The sequence below is a fragment of the Protomyctophum bolini genome (genome assembly GCF_963924005.1).
Source record: "Protomyctophum bolini genome assembly, chromosome: 2".
Lineage (NCBI taxonomy): Eukaryota > Metazoa > Chordata > Actinopteri > Myctophiformes > Myctophidae > Protomyctophum > Protomyctophum bolini.
The window spans coordinates 10,516,368-10,543,304 of record NC_137863.1 but is presented as its reverse complement, the minus strand read 5'-3'; the positions used below and the strand labels follow the sequence as shown (position 1 = coordinate 10,543,304).

Genomic DNA, 26,937 nt, shown 5'->3' with positions numbered 1-26,937 from the left:
TAATTCAGTAGCAGTAACATATATACCGGTAGTTTTCTCTCAGTCGGTTGATTTTTCATATCCATATGAGATATGAGTGAAGCGGCCTGGATGATTTGTTTATTTTTCAAACACAGTCCTTATATGAGGCAATCTAAAATCCCGGATTACAATGCAAATAAAAAGTACATGAATGTGTGGACTTGCGCCCTCTACCGATATTGACGTCAGACTCTACATAGCAGCCTGGCAGATTATTTCTCATCTTATTCTTCTTTGTGAAGCAGCTAGATTTGGTGTAGTACTTTTTGCTCTAATCAAGTTTAAATATATTTTCTCTTAAAGATATTTTGGGGCTTTTCTACCTTTATTGATAGTACAGTGAAATGAGACAGGAAACTGGGAGAGAGTATTGGCGCCGGGCTTGGGAATTGAACCCAGGCAGGATACGCTGTCAGGTGCCAAAGCCTATGTGGTATGTGCCTTAACTTGGTTACTGGCGCAGTGGCGCCCCTAATCAAGTTGAAATTATCTCCTCCAAGATTTTCTTTTCAGTAGTGTCTTCAGCCAGTGGTCCATTCACAGCACACGTTTCACTTTTCATTTCTCTGCTTACCATTGCTGGAAGGCTTTGTCCAATTGCGGGTAGTGAATAAGCCTCTTGGGATTATAGTTTTTAGGTCAGTTACAGAACAGGAGAGGGACTTACTGTATCATTTATCACAGGTTCAGTTTCTCTTTGTCAGTGGAGGACTTTCCTCACAATTACCAAGAGAATGATAGCATCTAAATCAGGCAGTGTCCAGGGCCACAGAGGTTAGAGGCCTGTAGGAAGGACCATGTGAGAATGCATTGGACTTTCAGACAAGGCTTGACAATGTACTGTATAATCCAGCCCTCCACCAGGAATGTAGAGATTTATTTGTCCCTCTTAAACACAAGACATACCCAATGGACACAGGAGGAGGACAATCCTCCTTACACATCTTCCATCTCCTAAAGAGAATTCTCAGGTGACACAGAATCATGTCAGGTCCTGAATCATGTTATCTTGTCTCCAGTTTAGACTTTGCACTGCAGCACAATGTTATACCATACATATGGCATACCGGTCTGTGCATATTCAGAGCAACGAAACTGCATATAGCTCCATGGCTCAAACATCCATTTGTTTATGATGAGCAATCATCATCTGTTTGTACACGTGTGTAAGATCGTATAAAATACTGTGTGTTCGTATCCAGTGCCCATCACCTTTAAAAAGAATCACACTTGTGTGAAGTGAGGAGCGCCAAGATTTTAGGGGGCATGTTGATGTTCTCATGTCCGTGAAAAATGAAAAAAAATTAACAGATGTATTTATATCACCAAGATGACGTCTTACGTTGCCCTAAACAAACATCAACACAAAGATCCATAGACTTGGCTGGTGACAGGGAATTTATAGGCTCTAAAAAAAATATTAAAAGTCCATAGATTTGGCTGCCACATGGGGCTAGCGGCCCTCAAAAAAAATGTCACTTGTCAGTGAGGCCTTCACCTTGTCAGTCCTTCCTGAGACGATGGTTCAGTTTCCTGTTCTAAAGTAGATTGCTGTGGTTAGCAACCTCCTGTTCTCTGTCAGCAGGATATGGGAGTGAGAGGGGAGTAATCTAGAAGGAAGGGGCTCACCTCATTGCTATTCTCTTTTTTATCTAATAGTGTTTCTTCTTACTGCTCGACTGCTTTGCAATTTCTTCTAGCTTCTCCACGAGCTATAGCATAATAGAGCTAAGCCCCCTGCACACGCACGCACGCACACAAGCACGCACACACACACACACACACACACACACACACACACACACACACACACACACACACACACACACTGTATAAGCAATACAAAGCTTGACACATCATTCCTTGACCTTTATTGTCTTGGTGTAAATATGCAGATGCCAAGGACCTGCATAGTGCAGAAAAACAAAAAGGCCATAGTGTAGATGTTATTTTCTCGTGAATGCCCATGTTCAGTGTGTGATAGGTGCTTCTGAGAGGGTTGGATTGAATGGACGCTGTGTAAATGCCAGCAATGAACAGTGTTTGTGCTGTAGAACGTGTTTTGTTTGTCTGTGCAGTAATGTGGTTCTCTTTTTTCTCTCTCCTCTCTAGGCGATGTTTACATACAGCCAACACAGGATACAAAGAATCCTGTTATCTATGGAGTGTTCTCTGTCTCTGGGTCAGTACCTGAACCAGTTCCCTGCACAATACCAGCAACTCCAGCAAAAATTGATATGAAACCACATATTGCAGCTTTTTATGTTCTTCCATAAATTAATGCCCTACTTCATCGTACAACAGCGTCACACAATAGTATAGCAAAAATAGCAGATTTACAAGCTCACAGCGCATTGCCACACGTGAGCTTGTAGATCTGCTATTTTCGCTATTTTCGAAAGTGAAAGTGTTTTATAAATATTGAACCATTTTGAAGCATTTTGCCATTTTCTTTAAAGATACAGTTATGGACATACAAGGTTTCCACCCGACAGTGAGCTGTTACTTGTCTTGTAGACTGCATTGAAGAAAATAGTGCATAATGGGACAAATTCATAACTTTCATGTAAAAATAAAAACATACTTCTCGTACTGTTTCTCCTGTTCCACTTTGCAGGTCTGTCTTCAAGGGCTCAGCAGTTTGTGTGTACTCCATGGCAGACATACGTATGGTCTTCAATGGTCCTTTCGCCCACAAGGAAGGTCCTAATTACCAGTGGGTGGCCTATACTGGGAAGATCCCCTACCCTCGACCGGGGACGGTGAGTGTCACTCCGCCAGTGACCCCACACACACACACACACACCATGCTCACAGTGACCCCACACACGGTGCTCACAGCAAGCTGGCACAATAGACATAAATCTTTCCAGTGACAGATAGAGGGAAGTAACCATCTGACTGCATCTGCATAAGCAACAACATCTAGTAGTTATTCCCTACCTGTGGACTGGGGCCAACTGGTGGTCCGCGAGGGTATTTTAAGTGGGTCCCCCCAAATATTTGGCATTTTAATAGATTTAAAATTTAAGATTTCAATCATAATACTGTATAACATTAATATAAGTAAATGTAATATCATGTTAATATCATGGCATTTATTTTAAAGCTTGAAAAATTAGTTTTCATTGTGATACCGATAAATAGGAACTTAAAGTATACTCTGTTAGTTCCATTTATCCAAGCTGGAACACAATAAATTGATTGATCAGTAAAATAAACAACATGCACATCAGACCACTTAACGTAGCAGCCAATGGCCTGATCCAGAAAGGGCAGAGAACCACCGGTCTTGTTGTGTTGTGGTTAACAGCTATGATAGTATAATGCTCATTGCTCTCTGGTAGTACACTGTGGTTAACACTTGTGATATTAATGCTCATTGCTCGCCTCCATGCAGTGCCCCGGTGGTACATTCACCCCCAACATGAAGTCAACAAAGGACTACCCAGATGAAGTCATTAACTTCATGAGGAACCACCCCACCATGTACAACGCTGTGTACCCAGTGCACAAGCGCCCCCTTGTGGTTCGGACAAATGTGGACTATGAGTTTACCACCATCACTGTGGACCAGGTGACAGCAGCAGATGGCAACTATGAGGTGCTCTTCTTGGGGACCGGTGAGTGCATTTCTAGAAAACAGAACAAACTCATAATTAGGCCATAATTGTGGCAAATTATAATTATCATTCAGATTTAGTGGCTCCAGTAGGCTGATAAACTCTTGGTTTGAGGTCAGAATGGTGAATGACAAAATATACTGAAAGTTAAACAATAGAGAGAACAATCCTTTAAAAAAAACAAGTAAAGTCAAGCCTAAGTTTGTGCATAAGACGATGTTTAACCTATCAAATTGTTCACTTTGTCCGTTACTCCATCATCTAAGCATTTTGTACTCGTAGGGCAGGAGGATATGGTACATAACAAGAAGAAAGAAGAAATTAGCAGAGGGTGGGGGTTACAGTATATGTATCCATCACCTTTATCTTAAGAATGACACCAGCTCCCCTAAGCACGCACTCTTAACATGAGGCACATGATTCTTTTTAGCGAGGTTCTTTGTGCGTTAGGTGTAAGGGGGGTGGAGGGTGGACTAATGTCTTTGTGTGCAATGGCGGCCTGCCCCACTGTGCCTTGGAGCCGCTGGAATGTCTGTCCTTTCAGCTGCTGTAAGAGACAGGCATTCAGCTCGGCGTCGGGGCACATCGGAGAAGTCATAATAAATCTCAGGTATCCTGCGCTCAGGAATTCTTAACTCGGCACAGAAATCAAACATGCCATTGGCTGGAGCACGTCTTGGAGTATTCCTCCAGTGCTCATGGGTCAAGACGAGGAAATCGGGGCTCATCGAGAGGGATATTGTTATGGTAGTGAGTGACAGTTTTTACACTAAAGCAAGTAGGACAGAGTGTTGCATGATTGGGCAAAGGTTAATCTGAAGAGTACAGTAAGAGCTGCGGGTATGAGGATTAGTTGTCACTCTATAGCATGTTGGGAGAATAGAATGAAGGCCCTAGAGGTGGATTTGCGGGGCGTCTCAGATAGCAGCAGGTGTGCGTAGGTGGTGGCATGTGTTTGACAGGGCTGTGCTGTGCTCCGCAGACAAGGGAACGGTTCAGAAGGTGATTGTTCTGCCCAGAGACGACCTGCAGACAGAGGAGCTGGTCCTGGAGGAGGTTGAGGTGTTCAAGGTGAGCTATAGTTACCAGTTACTTAGTAGTCTTGAAGATGGCGATCTACAAACTTGTAGATCTGCTATTTTCAAATATATATCTTTTGACATTTTACACCTTTGAAAACTACTTTTACCTAAATTCCAGACTTTTACTTAATCTATCTATAAATAAAATTCGACACACGCGCTCCACACCAACGCAGGGGGTGCAGTGGCCGGTGTCGAGTCGGTCGGACCAACGGTTGTCCAGAACTGTCCCAAAAAGGCCTCTGCCCGGGCTCTGGACAGGGCCCCTGCCCAGAGTCCATATATGGAGCTGGCCTGTTCTGACATCAGCATTCTGCATAGACTCTATATATTTGGGCCTGCCTGACAAAGAATTCCATATATGGCCATAAAAGGGACACAGACATAATAACTGGGTGGGGCATTCATTTCCAACTTGCATTGTTCCAAGTAGGCCAGTGCCAAACAGGCTCCGCTGTATAGTGGCCCCACGGGCACCGCTCTAGTATATCTAATTTGCAGTGTTAGTACATTTACTTAAGTAAAACATGTGAGTACTTTTTCCACCACTGGTGCCAGTGGATCATCCACAACCTTTTTATTTTTTTATTTCCATGCATATTAAATTACTGTAAAGATACCACATTTTGCTCACAATAAATCATCTTCCTGTTCAAGGTCCCTACTCCAATTACAACAATGAAGATCTCATCCAAAAGGGTAAGCATGTCTGTGCAACAGATTGCCTTGTGGGCCCTATATCTCTTTACTGGGATAAAGAGCCAGACAGAGGGAATGAAATCAATGAAACGGGAAATAAATTGGAAATGTCACAAGCTACATGTATACAGCTGTGGAACTAATGCCTCAGTCCATAATTCATAGAAGTCCTGCATGCCTGCAAGAGACAATGACCGGAGAAATATGGAGAAAACATTAAGCGTTTAGTCTCGTCTTTCACCATGGTTAAAATACTTGGGTTTCTCTGCAATACATGATGTGACGTCATCCTTCAGAAAAAATGAGAGAACGTTCCTTCTGTACAATCTGTCAAAATGATTAATTCAAAACAGCTGATCGTTAAAAAGCGAAGGTGTATTGTCATGAAAAAATGGCAACCTGAGCATTTTAAAGATGACCTCACTGTTACACCAGTCTGGATTTGTTGACTCGTTATTTATTAATGTTTTTAACAGTTCAGATTGTGGAACGCAGATTGTCTAGTGCTGGCCTTTAACACGCTGTCCTCTGTTCCCTTAAATAGCAACAGTTATATGTGTCGTCTGCGATGGGGGTGACACATCTGGCTCTTCATCGGTGTGATGTTTATGGCGAGGCCTGTGCCGACTGCTGCCTGGCTAGAGATCCTTACTGTGCCTGGGATGGCAAGTCCTGCTCACGCTACTCTGCCTCGCAGAAGAGGTAAGCACCAGCATGAGCCAAATTAACCAACTAACTTAGTGAAAACACACAACATGTATTGTTGTCTGACCTTGATGGTAAATGAGTCTGCTGCCCGATTCGCTGACTGGCATTATTGGTCCTGAAATGGCAATCCTTTTTTTTTTAACAATCGTTTATTATTGCTTTTTATACTTGGTAGTGTAAAGTGTCTTTACAGTTGCACTAATAAATGTACATTTGTGTGCATATCCTAACAATATTTGATACCAGTTTTAACTAGTGTCGTCACTCATTTGGATAAAGTCACATTTTGCAATGACACGATGGAAAGTTGCATTATTGAGTTTGACAATAATTGAATGGCTTCATGTTTTGTGGAATGGCTTTGAATGGCTTGCAGTTGCTTTATAATATTTTCTCTCCTTATTCGGCAATACTGGTCTGACCCCTTTAGACGAAGCCGGAGGCAAGACGTTAAGTACGGAAACCCCATCCGCCAGTGTCGAGGCTTCAACTCTAACGGTAGGACTTCTCCTCTGTGCTTACCCTGTATGTGCACATTGATGCTTATCTGTTATTAAACACAGTTGTTTACCATAAGCCTGCTTTTCTATATATTTTATTGACAACAATTATTTCTGTCTTTGTATAATAATTTTAAACAAATCTTTCTTTTTGACATCTGTACTTTCTAAAATGTTAATACAGTATATAAGAAATAATGTAAATAAATATATAAGAAATAAATCATGTGGATCTTGAGATCCACATGGGAACGGATTGGCCTCTTGTGGATCTCATGCCAGCCTGTGACATCAGTTGTTTATGACCTACTGTATGCCTCCACACTTAAAACAATGTAGAACCAAATATGTGATAATAATGGAGTGGAGGTATTTCATTGGTTTCCTGGCAGTGTAGAGAAGATAACTGGTTTCTGAGATTATGTCTGAATACACAGACACACAGTCTTATAGCCGGTTAGTCTCCTGCAGACCATGAGATTATGTCTGAATACACAGACACACAGTCTTATAGCCGGTTAGTCTCCTGCAGACCATGAGATTATGTCTGAATACACAGACACACAGTCTTATAGCCGGTTAGTCTCCTGCAGACCATGAGATTATCTCTGAATACGCAGACACACAGTCTTATAGCCGGTTAGTCTCCTGCAGACCATGCCGTAGAAAATAAGAATCAAGAATACATAAACCATAAACGTGCTTGAGTGAATGTGAACAGAAATTGACCTTATAGAGGGAAAGGGTTGAGTTTAGGCAGACCTCAGTTATAGTGGACATATTAAAACATAATGTGTAAGTGTCGTCTGGGTGGTGCAGGGGTAAAGCTCCTGCCCAACACTGCGAAGATTATTATACAAATAAAATATACAACTGATAAAATGTCTCATATAGTATGGATCTAGTGGTGTTAAAAGCATTAATCATAGTACTGGACTATGTATGCATTTGCATAGAATGTATAGATTGTCAGGCTTGTGTTACTGTAATGCATGGATACCATGGTAATATGAATATGGTAATATTTGTGTATAACCCTCCAGTCAATAAGAACACATTGGAGATGGTGCAGTATGGGGTGGAGGGCAGCAGTACCTTCCTGGAATGTCAGGCCCGCTCTCCGCATGCCATCATCAAGTGGCATCTGCAGAGAGATAACAGTGACCGCAGGAAAGAGGTGAGCAGCCACATTGTGTATTGTGTCAAAAGTCAAAGTCACAGAACTCTTCAATCAGAAATGGTAAATGATGCATTTGTATTGTATAGTGCCAAATTGAAATCTGGCACTGTCCCTTTAGGAGTTTATTTGTTGGGGGGTGGGGGGGGGGGGGACATGTCTGTCCTCCATCTGAAAAATAATGCTACTTTTCATGAGGTTACATTTTCACAATATGTCACATTTGAAAAATGAGTACAGCATAATTCTTTCCAGGGTTATGTTAGCATGATAAAGTGACACAGGCACAATTGCAGTGTGTGTGTGTGTGTGTGTGTGTGTGTGTGTGTGTGTGTGTGTGTGTGTGTGTGTGTGTGTGTGTGTGTGTGTGTGTGTGTGTGTGTGTGTGTGTGTGTGTGTGTGTGTGTGTGTGTGTGTGTGTGTGTGTGTGTGTGTGTGTGTGTGCGTGTGCGTGTGCGCGCGCGGCGTGCGCGTGTGTGTTTCCCCATAGACCTCCAATCCTTATCCCCAGGGGAAGGACACATAAAGGAGAAATTCTGAAACCCCCGTCTTACAAAATATAACCCTCAGGCGCTAGTTAAAGTTTTATTGTGGTACTGTGTTCTATTGCTGCCTTTCTTTTATTGACTGCTCTGCTGGATGCTCTCTATTCACACAGGCCAGGCTGACTTGGCTCTGTTGGTGCCTTGCACATCTGATTTCGAGCACAAAAGCTGTCGTCACCTAATCACAGTCCTGGATAGGGATATGGAGAGTCCTGGATAGGGATATGCAGAGGGACGTGAAAAAAGGGGAACGCAGAGTTGATAGTCTCTCTGTTTTTACCATACGGCTTGGGGCTTGTCATAAATAAAGTGATTATGACAGGGAAGGAATGCGCAAATAGTCACAACAATGGTGTGTCAGCTTCTGAACCTCATCTCTGGTCTCTCCATCCTTCTCACAGATGCGTTCTGACGGCCGGTTGCTGAAGACAGAGCAAGGCCTGCTGCTGCGTTCGCTGCAGCCCTCCGACTCAGGCATGTACCAGTGCACGGCCACGGAGAAGAACTTCAAGCACACGTTGGTCAAGCTGCAGCTGGTGGTGCTGTCGGGTCGGGCCGTTAACAACGTGCTGGTGGAGGGCGGAGGAGGAGGCGGTGGTGGGGTGATGGTGCCGTCCTCGCTCGGTGCCACCCAGCAGTGGTCCCCCAGCGTGGGCCAGTACAAAGACCTGCTGACCATCCTGAGCCAGCCGGAGATGGGCCTGATCAACCAATACTGCCAGGACTACTGGCAGCTGGGCGACCCGCTGCTGGGGAGTGTCAAGGCCAAAGACCTAAAGGAGCTCAAAGAGCAGAAGAAGCCCCGCAACCGACGACATCACGGAGCGAGGGGGGAGGGAGAGGAGGAAGACGACGAGATCAAGACATGAGGAGACGCAGGCCCTTTTTGTCTGAAATGGCCTCGGTCGCCCCAACCCCTACCCTGTCCCCAACCACCCTGTGAATACTGGGATAGACTCAATGCGAGTGAAGATGTGTGAAACGATCAAAACAACAAACCGACAAAAAGAGATAAACTGAGAGAAAGGGAGCTTAAGCCTGAGTTGTACTTGAGTTGCGTGTGGGTGTCACGCATGGAAAATAGACCATCTACAAGCTCATTACACGTTGCAGTTTAACACATTGTGAGCTTGTAGATCTGCTATTTTCAGTGCGTGACACCAGCACGCAACAAAGTATAAATCAAGCTTAACAAACAAAACCCTGCACACAGTAAGATATATGATACACAGTATTTATTGTAGGTTGTATATAGTATCATTCTGTGGATTTCTTTGTACTTATAGAGGGAAAAAAACATGCTCTTTGTGTATAGGTAACTTTGGGGCGAATATTATTATTATTATTGACATTAATTTTATTGTTGCTGTTACTGTCACTTAAAAGATCTCATTTGTCACGATCAACATCATCACATCATAATGACGTTGACAACTGTCTGGAATGTATGCACAGGCGTGTAAGCTGTTAGGAGTGAGCTACAGGACAAGGAGTTTGAATGGGGACGTGTACTGTGGATCACGGGGAATGGGATCCATGGTGTGTCTTGTTTGTATTGACTCAGTGCCAGGACTCTGAGATCCTGGGCTCTCCAGAAGTACGTACCTGTGAGACACAACCTCATCACAGCTGCATGTGGACAGAGACTTTTTATTTTATAAGGGATCCACAAATTGTTCTTGGTGTCTAAACTAATTTCTCCAATGGGAACCTGCCTGCCCATGTGACAGTTAAAAATATCCCACTACTGCAAAGTAGTAGGCTTACTAGGCTACTGGTATCTTGTCCTGATTGGCTACCTTCCATTTGCTGGTTGAGGCTTGATGCTAAAATGTTGGAACGTATTTGCTACTTGTTAGCTGAGATCCTGTTCAGGATTATGAAAATGTATATTTGTTGAGCAAAAGGATGGAAAAAAAGAATTTAAATCTCAATTGTACTTTGATAAAATGTTGACTTCTTTTTCTATATTCCTGCTAATATTTCCAATGAAAATCTCAGATCAAATCACTTATCACAGAAAACGTTTTATGGTTATTTTTTTTATTATTATTATCCCATTGGACTAAGTGCACATTAAAACTTCAGTGTTCATTCATCCATGAGTGTACAATAATAACAAAATGGATCTGTGTGAGAGTGTATAAATGAATCTTTTGTTTACATTTGTACACTCTCATAGTCAAATGAACACTGAAGATGGTGTGTGCGGTGCAATAAAGGGTCAAGGTTTTGCACAAAGGGCATTATTGTCTAACCTCCAAAAGATGCAAGAAGTGGTCTTTTGAAGGTAGATATTCAAAACATTGGCCATGGCCAAACACCGCAAGCACACTTTGGGAAAGTACCTGTTACTATGGTCAAACAGAGCACAATTCAACCGAAGGTGAATGGTGTATACGTGCCAAGAGAATTTTGACAAGGCAGCAGGCATGTTGAGGCTAATATTTTATAGTTGAGGCTATATTTCATCGCACATCCCTTTTGATCAATGACGTAATTTTAACTGAAAAGTCACTCCACATGTTTATTTTCCAGGTGAAAATATGTCATGTTTGTTGGGTGAGGTGAACCTTGTTGAAAGGGGAGTGCAAATTAGTTCTGAGCATGAGATATTCAGATCCGTTGACATTCATGTGTGGGTTAAAAACATAAAAAATAACACTTGTATACACAACAGAGCATTGTAACAATGTTGTGACACTAACCAAAATATTGGGAAGCTGGCTTTTCATTGTGTGCATGAACCTGTATCTGTACTGTAATTATGATGAGATGCTAAGTGGTTGTCTTTCTGTTCTTCACCTCTTTACTGTTAATAATTGATGTGTACAGTATGCTCAGTGTCGCCACAATATCTGAGGAGCATTGTCAGTGGCAGCAGAGAAATGCTTAAGATCTGGGTTATACTTAGTTGCGCACAGGTGTCACGCACCACAAATTGCCAATCTAAGTTCACAAGTGGGCAATGTGAGTGGTGTGAGCTTGTGGATCTGTGAGTGGTGTGAGCTTGTGGATCTGTGAGTGGTGTGAGCTTGTGGATCTGTCGGTGCACAAAGTATAAATAAGGCTTAAATGGGGTTGGCAAGTTGGCAACTCCTATACCTAAAGACCTAACTGAATAGTGTGTGTGTGTGCGCGCGCACACACACGAGAGAGAGAGATAACATCAATGGACTTTAGTCAGTTGGGACAATATAATGGTAAATGTAGGTGTGGTGGTGCAAGACTCTTGGATACAGCATGTTATGGTATCTCTTTGACAGGTTGTAGAAAGACCTATATAAGAGATTCCAACAAGACACATCCATGTTTCATACAGGGAATCCTTTTAATTTCCTCTCTATGGGATTTTTGTTCATTCCCAGAACCAGTCTGAGTTTCTCTTCCAACCAAAACCAGAGGTGTTGCAGTTAAAAAAAACAAAAACAAACAAAAAAAAGGACATCAGCAGGTGATGAATGGCTGTACAATTTGTTGTTATTTTCAAGATGTGTCTTTAGTTTTTATGTGTTTTTATTTGTTTTGTACCGGTATTTTCGTTTTGCATTATCACTTAAGAAGAATTTCTGAAAAAAGAAAAGAAAAAGAAAATGCACAGAGGTGATGTTATTGTTATGATGTGTAAATTACGTTTTCTTTCTTCCTTTCCATTGTTGTTGCCGACTAATAAATTAAAGCTCTATATTTTATAAGAATGGAATGTCCACCCCCCTCCCCTCCGTTCATTGTGATTGGCTTGATACTGGATGTGTCCATGTTCTTATCCAGAACCCTCTGGATCTTTGGAATAAAGATGTACCTGTTAAAGACATTTACGCACATTTCTATGAGAGCATACTGCAATCATGCTTTTTGTAGAACAGCAGTTTAAAAGATCATGTCAAGTCAAGGACCCCCAAATTGGCGGCAGGCCTCCATCTGAACATATCTTTTGCTAGGGACCCCCATACAAGATTTGTGGGTAACACTTGCTAGTTGCTATGCAGCCCATGTCTATAATGTGTTATACATACGAGCTCACGAGGAGAATTCAAGTGGTTTTCTCGTTTTTACCACTGGACGTCAGGAAGGATACAGAAACGAGTGGTTTTCTGATTTTTCTTCCTGGCTCCTAGAGAAAACAAATTGTGAGTGTGTCACTCACACTCTCTGTGCTTCCTGTTTCTTAAGTTATATGAATATATGCTAACCCTTACCCCAACAACCCCCCACGCCCCAGAATCTCAAATCCAGCCATGGGGTCCCGGGTCATGCAATATACTACACTGATCTGATTGACAGACCAAAAGCCCGCTATCCCACTTCACCCAGCCCTACTGCCCTAGTGCAGCCGGATAGAGCTTGTTCTCATCCAGTTCTTTTTTTCTAACACAGCAGACTCGGCCAGATATGAATTCCATCCAAGTTACGTGGGTGATGGTGGAAGTCTGAGTGTGGCTGCAGTGCCTCAGAGGGTAGGTCGGTCTTGCATGTGTTAGTCAGGCCCTCCGGGGTTGTACACTTCATAAAAGAAAACTTAAACTGCAGCAGAGAACAGACCCTTAACCCGTCAGCATGAGACTGACTCATATGATCTAGGTTAGGGTATACAAAGTGACAGATAAAGAGGGGGGCGAGAGAAAGAAAGGGGGTGTGTGGGTGAAGGTACAGTAAAAGCATTATTTAGAGCCAGTTCTTACTCTTCATGCGTTTAACCAGGTTCAGTCCCAACAACAACAAATAAGCCAGTTTAGGTACAGGTTATTGTGGGCTGGAAGTCAATCTTAGCCAATCAGGATGGAATTTGAAAAATCTGAGAGACCTGCATGTTTCGTTTACTGACTATAGAGAGATACTGTGTAGTGTGTATGTGTACTGATTTGCGTGACTTTTTGTAGAAATACTGTCCAAAACTGTGTTTTGCAAAAATTGGCCTCCTGGTGGTGCTATAACAGGCCCATGTACTGGAGATTAGGGACAGCAGTCACATTAGCAACACACTGATGGGAAGGGAATGCATACAGATGGAGAGGGAAAGGAGAGAGGAGCTTGGTGAGTCACGACAGGTGTCTACGGCTATAGTACACTGCATTCAGTCTTTCACGATGGTTCAAAATCATATGAATTGCACAAATTATTGTTTCACCATGGGGAAAATTATACTCTCCCTCTCAACCGAGCATGGGTCCATTTGAGGACAGCTCAGTAAAGAGTTCACATGCCTCTGAGTTTGAACGCCATGGCAGGCACCCAGGCGCATTACTTGGTGTCTGGGTATTACAGGAATCTATTGTCCCCTACTCCCCCATCCGGTGCTCTGTTCTGAGCTTATCTGATCTGAGATCAGATAAGCACGAGAAGCAGATGACAGGGGTGGGAGTTTGACACCATTTGTGAATAGATCATGCTAAATTATAGGACCAGCTCTCCCGTCCCCAAAGTAGCCATTTAAAATGTAATGAGTCATCAACCATAAAATGATAGATCCACATCACTTCCAGATCAGCCACTTCTGCAACTCACTACTCACAGATGATTCAGAAACTGGCTTGAAACCATGCTCATTAATGGACAGTAGACCTGACCATCACTAAAGAATTACATTATGAATACAATCTAAAGGATCTTTGCTTCACAGAATCAAAGAAGTTACTGTGCACCGGCACACTTTACTGTACCACTTCCCAAAAGAGTGTCATTGTTAGCCATTATCTCGACTGTGCGGTGGCTATATGATCTTATGCTTTGAGGCCAACATCATTATAGTGTCTTACAGATGAGGAATTCACATCACAGTTCTGCAGTCACTTATCAGTGTGTATGATCAGGTTGTCTGTGGCAGAGGTTTGCAGACATGGCATTCTGTGGGTATCAACCATCCATGCTGTCACTCTCAGAGCACAGACAGCTGAAGGACACTCGCCACATTGTTGCAACGAAGAGCCTCAGAAATCAGAACAGGGGAAGGAATTTGAAAAAAAAAGAAAAAATTGAGAAAAGAAATCCGCAATTTCCATTTCCACAATTTCCGCAATTACCATTTCCGCAATTTCCGCAATTCCGCAATTTGACAAAAACGATTGGTTGGAAATTGTGGAAATTGCTCTTCACTTATAGCTATCTATTTTCAGGTAGATTGTTTTATTTTACTCAGTCAGCCATATCACTACTCATTTTTTTTTCATGAAAAAGGTCATAGCTGGGTAATCTATTTTCAGGCAAATTGTGTTTATTGTATTTTATTTTACTCAGCCATAACAATTTATTTTCTGTTAACCAACTTGCTGGCTGGCAGGCAGGCAGACTACTCATAGACAGGCAGACAGACAGACAGCAGACAAGACACATCCATGTTTCATACAGGGAATCCTTTTAATTTCCTCTCTATGGGATTTTTGTTCATTCCCAGAAACAGTCTGAGTTTCTCTTCCAACCAAAACCAGAGGTGTTGCAGTTAAAAAAACCAAAAACAAACAAAAAAAAGGACATCAGCAGGTGATGAATGGCTGTACAATTTGTTGTTATTTTCAAGATGTGTCTTTAGTTTTTATGTGTTTTTATTTGTTTTGTACCAGTATTTTCGTTTTGCATTATCACTTAAGAAGAATTTCTGAAAAAAGAAAAAGAAAATGCACAGAGGTGATGTTATTGTTATGATGTGTAAATTACGTTTTCTTTCTTCCTTTCCATTGTTGTTGCCGACTAATAAATTAAAGCTCTATATTTTATAAGAATGGAATGTCCACCCCCCTCCCCTCCGTTCATTGTGATTGGCTTGATACTGGATGTGTCCATGTTCTTATCCAGAACCCTCTGGATCTTTGGAATAAAGATGTACCTGTTAAAGACATTTACGCACATTTCTATGAGAGCATACTGCAATCATGCTTTTTGTAGAACAGCAGTTTAATTGAATAGAGTTTTTTTTTTAACCATGTGCACATTTTGTGGAGATGATGTTGAGCTCATTAGCTACATGCAGTAGGCCTACTTAGCTGGTGTCCTACCCAACAACAGGTCTAGATTTCTCAATATGTGCTACTTAATTAAGTCAGCATGATTGGTTAGAATCCTAGATTGTGCATTACATTACATTAGCGGGTGTGTGAATGGGTGAATGTAATGCAGAATCTATGTAAAGGTGTGTGAATGGGCTAATGATTAGCCCATTCACACACCTTTACATAGATTCTGCATTACATTCACCCATTCACACACCTTTACATAGATTGTGCATTACATTCACCCATTCACACACCTTTACATAGATTGTGCATTACATTCACCCATTCACACACCTTTACATAGATTGTGCATTACATTCACCCATTCACACACCTTTACATAGATTGTGCATTACATTCACCCATTCTTTTACATAGATATGTCTGTGGCTATAATAATAAGTCTATGGTGCACACACACGCACGCGTGCGGCTTGTAAAATCCACACGCACAGCTGCAGCGGATGAGATGCACTCTGAGTCTGACGGACCAACCAATGACCGACGGACTTTCCAATGACCCGGATACAGTAGGCGGGGCTTTAGGTTTAAAATGGAGGCGCATTCTGTGCGGTGGCAGACTGTTTGGGGCGGCTGCTGAACGGTAAGGTTTTTAATCAACCATTAACTCTGTTATTGTTTAAACATTATAGTTGTTAGGAGGACTGTTGGTTGTTTATTGTGACACTAAATGGACAACACTATATATGAGCAATGTGTTTTCGAGAAGCAAACACACAAGCTAAACTAAACAGACGCGCAGACGAAATGAAAGCCTGGGTATCAAGGCTAAACAGGTGGAAATAATCACTACATTTACTGAAGTACTGTGGAAAATATATTGTACTTTTATACTACTACACTATTATTTGGAAACTTAATTACTAGTTACTTTGTAGATTTAGATTATTATTAAAATAAACAGCCTGACTACATTGCAATTATTTACCACTAGGCTACAACCACATTTTGGCCATTTGAAAGTAGCTGATCAGCCTGATCTACAAGCTCACAATGCATTGCGATGCAACACATTGTGAGCTTGTAGATCTGCTATTTTCAGATTATTTTCTTCTGCATAATGAGTACATTTGGTTATTTTTAAGTACATTTTGATGCCAGTACTTTTTATATATATATATTTTTTTATTTTACTCAAATACATAAAAGTAACTGTGGCAGTTACATTCATAAGATTCATCTAAAATGTCTATCTCTGCTGGGTACAAACTTACTTCTCAGAATTTGAATCTGAAAAAGTTCAATGCTCAATGTGTTTCTTTGTGTTTTGATTAAAGTCTGGAGGCCACACATTAAAACTAAATGAATCCACAGCATTATATAGTCATTTGTATTGTTGACCCATTTCTACCATACAGAAACTTTATTTCAACTTTAAAGGGCCACTTCATCCCTTTTGCAACCAGATCTTATTTTAATGATGTTTGGGAAACACACACTTTCCTGGGGGTTTTGTTTTTAGTTTTTAGATATTTTAGTATTTCAAAGTGTCCATGGACTCCATGATGTCCATGGACACTGGGCTTCCTGGACTACAATTCCCATAATGCTTTGGTGCACTGCTCCTTGTGGATAGGGGCAGGGCTGTTTTACTGAGACAACATGTAGTCCAGGAAGGAAGTGAGCCCAGTGTCCATGACATCATGGACTCTTTGAAATGCTACATCTAAACGCATAAAAACCCCAGGAAAGTGTTTTTTGTCTCAAACATCATTAAAATAAGATCTGGTTGCAAAAGAAAAATGCAAGAATTTCCTAAAGATGTATTTTCTACAATGTATAATCTGGATAAAGAGTAATGTTGGTGTATGTTTGTCTTACAGGTTGATCATGTGACCTTGGTGTCATGCGGTGACCTTGGATGCAGTCTTCAGGAGATGGCTGGTATTGGTAATAGAGTGTCTACTCGGCTGGGCTGAAACTTATAACGGTGTCAACGAACGCTCCCTGAGATTACGAGGCGTACGGTGCTCGGGACGTATTGTGCCATACAACCTACGCGGCTCTATTAATACCGGCTATCTTCAACTGAGCGACGGAAGGCCCAACACGGTACGTACCAGGATTACATGTGGCTGTAGTAGAAACTAGGACTGTCACCATTAGAACATGTTAAGTTATCAGTGACTGTTATGACTTCCAAAATGTCATCCTGTAGGCCGACAACTAATTTTCTTTTCCCCTGCCATTTCAGAAAGTGAAGCTGACTAGAGGTGTGAACTCTATGCTGTTGCCACTGCTGGGTGAACTCTATGCTGTTGCCACTGCTGGCTGCTGTTATCAGTGAAGGTTAGTTAACCGTCTGATTCCTGCTGCTTTAAGTGGGCTACATGCTACCATACCATAGGTTGTCTTTCGTGCCATAATTTCACTTTATTTGTGTGTATAATGCCAGTCCACATCACCGTTATGTGATGTTTGTAGAGGCATGTGATTTATTTATCGTTTAACATAATTTACGGGTAAAGTCTGTCCACATCCACATCACATATGTAAGATCTCCTTTCTCTTCTATTCTTTGGATTTAATAAAGTTATTTATTTTTTGTTGTCATAGTTTTTAATTGCATTTTTATTTTATTTAAGTAATGTCTTTCTTCTTGCCTATCTATTGCCCTAGTTCTTCACTAGTGTTTTATGTGTGTACAAATGTGATGTGGAGGTGTGTGCTTTATGTCTTGTGTCATTATGGTAGCATGTAGCCCCTTAACACTGTGTTTACAGCTTACTATGCTGTAGGTCTGTGATAACTAACAAGAGGAAGCAAATGATGGCCGCTGTGTCATTTGCTTCCTTGCTTGGTGTGTTTTGTTTAGTGCTGATATTGAAGGTAAGTGAGTGTAGTTTATTATCCTTGAGTCTTGGGCAGAAACCTTGTATCTCCATAGTTCAACCTTAGTAAATTAATTTCCTTACTTGGTCATTCTACAGTGTCACACACAAGTAGCAAATGGCCAATCTCATGAGGCAAAGATAATCCATTATTGAATATTTAACATGTAGTATTCTGTTTTTCTAATGTATCAGCAAGAGCTTGTGACTAAATGATAACATTGGAACGCAGATTATAATATTGGGTCACAGTTGTTTTGGTCCATAAAAGTAACCATTTTGGACATGCAAGGTTTCTACCCAACCTTCATCTTTTCTCTCTTTTCTTTAATAAAGTTATTTGTTTTTGTAGTCAGAGTTTTTAATCGCATTTTGCTTTATTGTATTGTTTCTTTCTTGCCTATCTATGACACTAGTTCTTCACTAGTGTATGTGTGACTTGGGTTGTGTCTCGCGTACAGTTTCTCATTTGGAGCTGTTTCATGTAATTTACCAGTAAAGCGTCATCACGTTAGTTCACATCAGATATGAACACAGGCCTGGTATGTGATGTGCATTTATGTGTTTTTTTTTTAAAGGTGATATTTCACAGCAATTGCGGATAGCTCGTCATTCACGTCTGTTGGCATTGCGCCATACGAATTGTGTTTATTGCTGTTCATGTTGTGTACTAATGTTCATAATATTGCTGACGAATACTGGGGCGCAAAGAATGCTGCTACCTCGTATAATTTATGTCAATCGTCCACAAATGGCATAAATTGTACAGTTTTGCCCCATGTTTCCTACATGGGACAACTAGATAGAAAAATACTTGCGCCACGAAAACCTAAAGGCCAACTGCTTGGGCAGAGACTAAGAAAATCTATTTTGTTCATGTTCATAAAGCGCTCTAAGTGCTTACAGTGAAAAGTGCAGCAGCAAACATCTAGGTCATAAGACCATTGTCGGTGCTATATTATCAGATCTAATTTGTGAGTAAAGCTTCATTACGTAAGCCCACATCACCTATGAACACAGGCCAGGTATGTGATGTGTGTTTATGTCTTGTCTCATTTCACATTTGTGAGTAAGGCTTCATCATGTCATCCCACATCACATAATGAACTTAGGGTTAGGGTAGGGCTAGGTATGTGATGTTGGTTGATGTGATGTATGTCTTATAATGTGCAAGCTTCATCGCGTCAGTTAACATCACATTATGTGGTGTGTATTGATCTGATTTATTTATGCTGCCATTTGCAGCTAAAACTTCAACCATGCCGGTCAGTAGGCGAGGCATTGATGGGCCTATGAACCAAAAGTTTTCTGCTGCACTTTTCACTTTTAGCACTTTGCAGCACTTTATGAGCATGACCAAATAAGATATTCTTAGTTTATGTCTGAGGAGTTTTCTTTAAGGTATTTGTGGAGTGAGTCTTCTCGTTTTCAATTGTATAAAGACATGATCATGGCTATCATTTAGTCATTCAAATTTGCTATCTTTTTTTAATTATCTTGCCGCAGGAGGTCGGTAAGAGTAAGTTTAAAACTAATGACTGATTTTGGACCTGTAAATTATAAAACTAAGGCACTGGTGTGGTATTTCTGGTTTACCAGAACGGGGTTCAACTCCCTGCGGTGCCCTCAATTTGTTATTTACATGGTTCATTTTCTGCCTTTTCATAGATGATAACCCCCAGGTTCTTTACTGTTTGTACTCACTACAGTTGGGTCACAACTTAAGTCTATTTAAGGACCAAGCCCGAAGGGACTCTTGGTCCCTTATTTTTCTCTTCTAACACCAAAAATGTCACTTCTGGCTGAACCGTGCTGTTGGGTTTTCGTGATACTTGGCAATATGGTAGGGGGGGGGGGATTCCAATAATTTGAAAATGATGATTGGCCCTGATTTCCAATCACTCCATCTGATCAGGACAACCTAGAGGGCAATGCCAAACGGTGAGGGAAGCCCACAACCATTGTCCAATGGGTGGCGCTATAGCACTCAACTGAAACTTTAAACGGGCATAGCTCATGAACTTTTTTTTTTCAAAATTTCAAAAAACATGGGCTATAACCCATCGTTTTTTTTCATTTTAGTATATAGTATGCCGTACGATATAGGCTATAGCCCATGGTCCAAAATGATGAGAAACGAGTAACTTTTTTTTTTCAAAATTTCAAAAAACATGGGCTATAACCTTTCGTTTTTGTCATTTCGTCTTTTTTTCAAAAATGATGAAAAACGGCGCGCTATAGTATGCCGTACGATATGGGCTATAGCCCATGGTCCAAAATGATGAGAAACGAGGCTAACTTTTTTTTTCAAAAAACATGGGCTATAACCTTTCGTTTTTGTCATTTCGTCATTTTTTTCAAATCTTCAAAAATGATGAAAAACGGCGCGCTATAGTATGCCGTACGATATGGGCTATAGCCCATGGTCCAAAATGATGAGAAACGAGGCTAACTTTTTTTTTCAAAATTTCAAAAAACATGGGCTATAACCCATCGTTTTTGTCATTTCGTCATTTTTTTCAAAAATGATGAAAAACGGCGCGCTATAGTATGCCGTACGATATGGGCTATAGCCCATGGTCCAAAATGATGAGAAACGAGGCTAACTTTTTTTTTCAAAATTTCAAAAAACATGGGCTATAACCTTTCGTTTTTGTCATTTCGTCATTTTTTTCAAATCTTCAAAAATGATGAAAAACGGCGCGCTATAGTATGCCGTACGATATGGGCTATAGCCCATGGTCCAAAATGATGAGAAACGAGGCTAACTTTTTTTTTCCAAAATTTCAAAAAACATGGGCTATAACCTTTCGTTTTTGTCATTTCGTCATTTTTTTCAAATCTTCAAAAATGATGAAAAACGGCGCGCTATAGTATGCCGTACGATATGGGCTATGGTCCAAAATGATGAGAAACGAGGCTAACTTTTTTTTTCAAAAAACATGGGCTATAACCCATCGTTTTTGTCATTTCGTCATTTTTTTCAAATCTTCAAAAATGATGAAAAACGGCGCGCTATAGTATGCCGTACGATATGGGCTATAGCCCATGGTCCAAAATGATGAGAAACGAGGCAAACTTTTTTTTTCAAAATTTCAAAAAACATGGGCTATAACCTTTCGTTTTTGTCATTTCGTCATTTTTTTCAAATCTTCAAAAATGATGAAAAACGGCGCGCTATAGTATGCCGTACGATATGGGCTATAGCCCATGGTCCAAAATGATGAGAAACGAGGCTAACTTTTTTTTTCAAAATTTCAAAAAACATGGGCTATAACCTTTCGTTTTTGTCATTTCGTCATTTTTTTCAAATCTTCAAAAATGATGAAAAAAGGCGCGCTATAGTATGCCGTACGATATGGGCTATAGCCCATGGTCCAAAATAATGAGAAACGAGGCTAACTTTTTTTTTCAAAATTTCAAAAAACATGGGCTATAACCCATCGTTTTTGTCATTTCGTCATTTTTTTCAAATCTTTAAAAATGATGAAAAACGGCGCGCTATAGTATGCCGTACGATATGGGCTATAGCCCATGGTCCAAAATGATGAGAAACGAGGCTAACTTTTTTTTTCAAAATTTCAAAAAACATGGGCTATAACCCATCGTTTTTGTCATTTCGTAATTTTTTTCAAATCTTTAAAAATGATGAAAAACGGCGCGCTATAGTATGCCGTACGATATGGGCTATAGCCCATGGTCCAAAATGATGAGAAACGAGGCTAACTTTTTTTTTCAAAATTTCAAAAAACATGGGCTATAACCTTTCGTTTTTGTCATTTTGTCATTTTTTTCAAATCTTCAAAAATGATGAAAAACGGCGCGCTATAGTATGCCGTACGATATGGGCTATAGCCCATGGTCCAAAATGATGAGAAACGAGGCTAACTTTTTTTTTCAAAATTAAAAAAAACATGGGCTATAACCCATCGTTTTTGTCATTTCGTAATTTTTTTCAAATCTTTAAAAATGATGAAAAACGGCGCGCTATAGTATGCCGTACGATATGAGCTATAGCCCATGGTCCAAAATGATGAGAAACGAGGCTAACTTTTTTTTTCAAAATTTCAAAAAACATGGGCTATAACCCATCGTTTTTGTCATTTCGTCATTTTTTTCAAATCTTCAAAAATTATGAAAAACGGCGCGCTATAGTATGCCGTACGATATGGGCTATAGCCCATGGTCCAAAATGATGAGAAACGAGGCTAACTTTTTTTTTCAAAATTTCAAAAAACATGGGCTATAACCTTTCGTTTTTGTCATTTCGTCATTTTTTTCAAATCTTCAAAAATGATGAAAAACGGCGCGCTATAGTATGCCGTACGATATGGGCTATAGCCCATGGTCCAAAATGATGAGAAACGAGGCTAACTTTTTTTTTCAAAATTTCAAAAAACATGGGCTATAACCCATCGTTTTTGTCATTTCGTCATTTTTTTCAAATCTTCAAAAATGATGAAAAACGGCGCGCTATAGTATGCCGTACGATATGGGCTATAGCCCATGGTCCAAAATGATGAGAAACGAGGCTAACTTTTTTTTTCAAAATTTCAAAAAACATGGGCTATAACCCATCGTTTTTGTCATTTCGTCATTTTTTTCAAATCTTCAAAAATGATGAAAAACGGCGCGCTATAGTATGCCGTACGATATGGGCTATAGCCCATGGTCCAAAATGATGAGAAACGAGGCTAACTTTTTTTTTCAAAATTTCAAAAAACATGGGCTATAACCCATCGTTTTTGTCATTTCGTCATTTTTTCAAATCTTCAAAAATGATGAAAAACGGCGCGCTATAGTATGCCGTACGATATGGGCTATAGCCCATGGTCCAAAATGATGAGAAACGAGGCTAACTTTTTTTTTCAAAATTTCAAAAAACATGGGCTATAACCCATCGTTTTTGTCATTTCGTCATTTTTTTCAAAAATGATGAAAAACGGCGCGCTATAGTATGCCGTACGATATGGGCTATAGCCCATGGTCCAAAATGATGAGAAACGAGGCTAACTTTTTTTTTCAAAATTTCAAAAAACATGGGCTATAACCCATCGTTTGTGTCATTTCGTCATTTTTTTTAAATCTTCAAAAATGATGAAAAACGGCGCGCTATAGTATGCTGTACGATATGGGCTATAGCCCATGGTCCAAAATGATGAGAAACGAGGCTAACTTTTTTTTTCAAAATTTTAAAAAACATGGGCTATAACCTTTCGTTTTTGTCATTTCGTCATTTTTTTCAAATCTTCAAAAATGATGAAAAACGGCGCGCTATAGTATGCCGTACAATATGGGCTATAGCCCATGGTCCAAAATGATGAGAAACGAGGCTAACTTTTTTTTTCAAAATTTCAAAAAACATGGGCTATAACCTTTCGTTTTTGTCATTTCGTCATTTTTTCAAATCTTCAAAAATGATGAAAAACGTCGCGCTATAGTATGCCGTACGATATGGGCTATAGCCCATGGTCCAAAATGATGAGAAACGAGGCTAACTTTTTTTTTCAAAATTAAAAAAAACATGGGCTATAACCCATCGTTTTTGTCATTTCGTCATTTTTTTCAAATCTTCAAAAATGATGAAAAACGGCGCGCTATAGTATGCCGTACGATATGGGCTATAGCCCATGGTCCAAAATGATGAGAAACGAGGCTAACTTTGTTTTTCAAAATTTCAAAAAACATGGGCTATAACCCATCGTTTTTGTCATTTCGTCATTTTTTTCAAATCTTCAAAAATTATGAAAAACGGCGCGCTATAGTATGCCGTACGATATGGGCTATAGCCCATGGTCCAAAATGATGAGAAACGAGGCTAACTTTTTTTTTCAAAATTTCAAAAAACATGGGCTATAACCCATCGTTTTTGTCATTTCGTCATTTTTTTCAAATCTTCAAAAATGATGAAAAACGGCGCGCTATAGTATGCCGTACGATATGGGCTATAGCCCATGGTCCAAAATGATGAGAAACGAGGCTAACTTTTTTTTTCTAAATTTCAAAAAACATGGGCTATAACCCATCGTTTTTGTCATTTCGTCATTTTTTTCAAATCTTCAAAAATGATGAAAAACGGCGCGCTATAGTATGCCGTACGATATGGGCTATAGCCCATGGTCCAAAATGATGAGAAACGAGGCTAACTTTTTTTTTCAAAATTTCAAAAAACATGGGCTATAACCCATCGTTTTTGTCATTTCGTCATTTTTTTCAAATCTTCAAAAATGATGAAAAACGGCGCGCTATAGTATGCTGTACGATATGGGCTATAGCCCATGGTCCAAAATGATGAGAAACGAGGCTAACTTTTTTTTTCAAAATTTTAAAAAACATGGGCTATAACCTTTCGTTTTTGTCATTTCGTCATTTTTTTCAAATCTTCAAAAATGATGAAAAACGGCGCGCTATAGTATGCCGTACAATATGGGCTATAGCCCATGGTCCAAAATGATGAGAAACGAGGCTAACTTTTTTTTTCAAAATTTCAAAAAACATGGGCTATAACCTTTCGTTTTTGTCATTTCGTCATTTTTTCAAATCTTCAAAAATGATGAAAAACGTCGCGCTATAGTATGCCGTACGATATGGGCTATAGCCCATGGTCCAAAATGATGAGAAACGAGGCTAACTTTTTTTTTCAAAATTAAAAAAAACATGGGCTATAACCCATCGTTTTTGTCATTTCGTCATTTTTTTCAAATCTTCAAAAATGATGAAAAACGGCGCGCTATAGTATGCCGTACGATATGGGCTATAGCCCATGGTCCAAAATGATGAGAAACGAGGCTAACTTTGTTTTTCAAAATTTCAAAAAACATGGGCTATAACCCATCGTTTTTGTCATTTCGTAATTTTTTTCAAATCTTCAAAAATGATGAAAAACGGCGCGCTATAGTATGCCGTACGATATGGGCTATAGCCCATGGTCCAAAATGATGAGAAACGAGGCTAACTTTTTTTTTCAAAATTTCAAAAAACATGGGCTATAACCTTTCGTTTTTGTCATTTCGTAATTTTTTTCAAATCTTCAAAAATGATGAAAAACGGCGTGCTATAGTATGCCGTACGATATGGGCTATAGCCCATGGTCCAAAATGATGAGAAACGAGGCTAACTTTTTTTTTCAAAATTTAAAAAAACATGGGCTATAACCCATCGTTTTTGTCATTTCGTCATTTTTTTCAAATCTTCAAAAATGATGAAAAACGGCGCGCTATAGTATGCCGTACGATATGGGCTATAGCCCATGGTCCAAAATTATGAGAAACGAGGCTAACTTTTTTTTTCAAAATTTCAAAAAACATGGGCTATAACCTTTCGTTTTTGTCATTTCGTCATTTTTTTCAAATCTTCAAAAATGATGAAAAACGGCGCGCTATAGTATGCCGTACGATATGGGCTATAGCCCATGGTCCAAAATGATGAGAAACGAGGCTAACTTTTTTTTTTCAAAATTTCAAAAAACATGGGCTATAACCTTTCGTTTTTGTCATTTCGTCATTTTTTTTAAATCTTCAAAAATGATGAAAAACGGCGCGCTATAGTATGCCGTACGATATGGGCTATAGCCCATGGTCCAAAATGATGAGAAACGAGGCTAACTTTTTTTTTCAAAATTTCAAAAAACATGGGCTATAACCTTTCGTTTTTGTCATTTCGTCATTTTTTTCAAATCTTCAAAAATGATGAAAAACGGCGCGCTATAGTATGCCGTACGATATGGGCTATAGCCCATGGTCCAAAATGATGAGAAACGAGGCTAACTTTTTTTTTCAAAATTTCAAAAAACATGGGCTATAACCTTTCGTTTTTGTCATTTCGTCATTTTTTTCAAATCTTCAAAAATGATGAAAAACGGCGCGCTATAGTATGCCGTACGATATGGGCTATAGCCCATGGTCCAAAATGATGAGAAACGAGGCTAACTTTTTTTTTCAAAATTTCAAAAAACATGGGCTATAACCTTTCGTTTTTGTCATTTCGTCATTTTTTTTAAATCTTCAAAAATGATGAAAAACGGCGCGCTATAGTATGCCGTACGATATGGGCTATAGCCCATGGTCCAAAATGATGAGAAACGAGGCTAACTTTTTTTTTTCAAAATTTCAAAAAACATGGGCTATAACCTTTCGTTTTTGTCATTTCGTCATTTTTTTCAAATCTTCAAAAATGATGAAAAACGGCGCGCTATAGTATGCCGTACGATATGGGCTATAGCCCATGGTCCAAAATGATGAGAAACGAGGCTAACTTTTTTTTTCAAAATTTCAAAAAACATGGGCTATAACCTTTCGTTTTTGTCATTTCGTCATTTTTTTCAAATCTTCAAAAATGATGAAAAACGGCGCGCTATAGTATGCCGTACGATATGGGCTATAGCCCATGGTCCAAAATGATGAGAAACGAGGCTAACTTTTTTTTTCAAAATTTCAAAAAACATGGGCTATAACCTTTCGTTTTTGTCATTTCGTCATTTTTTTCAAATCTTCAAAAATGATGAAAAACGGCGCGCTATAGTATGCCGTACGATATGGGCTATAGCCCATGGTCCAAAATGATGAGAAACGAGGCTAACTTTTTTTTTCAAAATTTCAAAAAACATGGGCTATAACCTTTCGTTTTTGTCATTTCGTCATTTTTTTCAAAAATGATGAAAAACGGCGCGCTATAGTATGCCGTACGATATGGGCTATAGCCCATGGTCCAAAATGATGAGAAACGAGGCTAACTTTTTTTTTTTC

General features: G+C 39.8%; 1 protein-coding gene across 4 annotated transcripts in view; it reads left to right on the top strand.

The window, feature by feature from the left end:
* The window catches only part of sema3fb (sema domain, immunoglobulin domain (Ig), short basic domain, secreted, (semaphorin) 3Fb), a 67,618-nt gene extending 55,565 nt beyond the window's left edge, over positions 1-12,053 (top strand). For 2 of the 4 annotated variants that reach the window (XM_080792634.1, XM_080792632.1), the window contains 9 exons: positions 2,134-2,203; positions 2,639-2,783; positions 3,422-3,644; positions 4,627-4,715; positions 5,384-5,425; positions 5,970-6,127; positions 6,564-6,631; positions 7,677-7,810; positions 8,757-12,053. In XM_080792634.1, coding sequence (XP_080648760.1) covers positions 2,134-2,203; positions 2,639-2,783; positions 3,422-3,644; positions 4,627-4,715; positions 5,384-5,425; positions 5,970-6,127; positions 6,564-6,631; positions 7,677-7,810; positions 8,757-9,224 — 1,397 coding nt within the window. In that variant the 3' untranslated portion in view covers positions 9,225-12,053. Of the gene's footprint in view, positions 1-2,133; positions 2,204-2,638; positions 2,784-3,421; positions 3,645-4,626; positions 4,716-5,383; positions 5,426-5,969; positions 6,130-6,550; positions 6,632-7,676; positions 7,811-8,756 lie in introns of all 4 variants that reach the window. The other 2 variants (XM_080792633.1, XM_080792631.1) reach the window with 1 other exon arrangement.
* Positions 12,054-26,937: the final 14,884 nt, after the last annotated feature.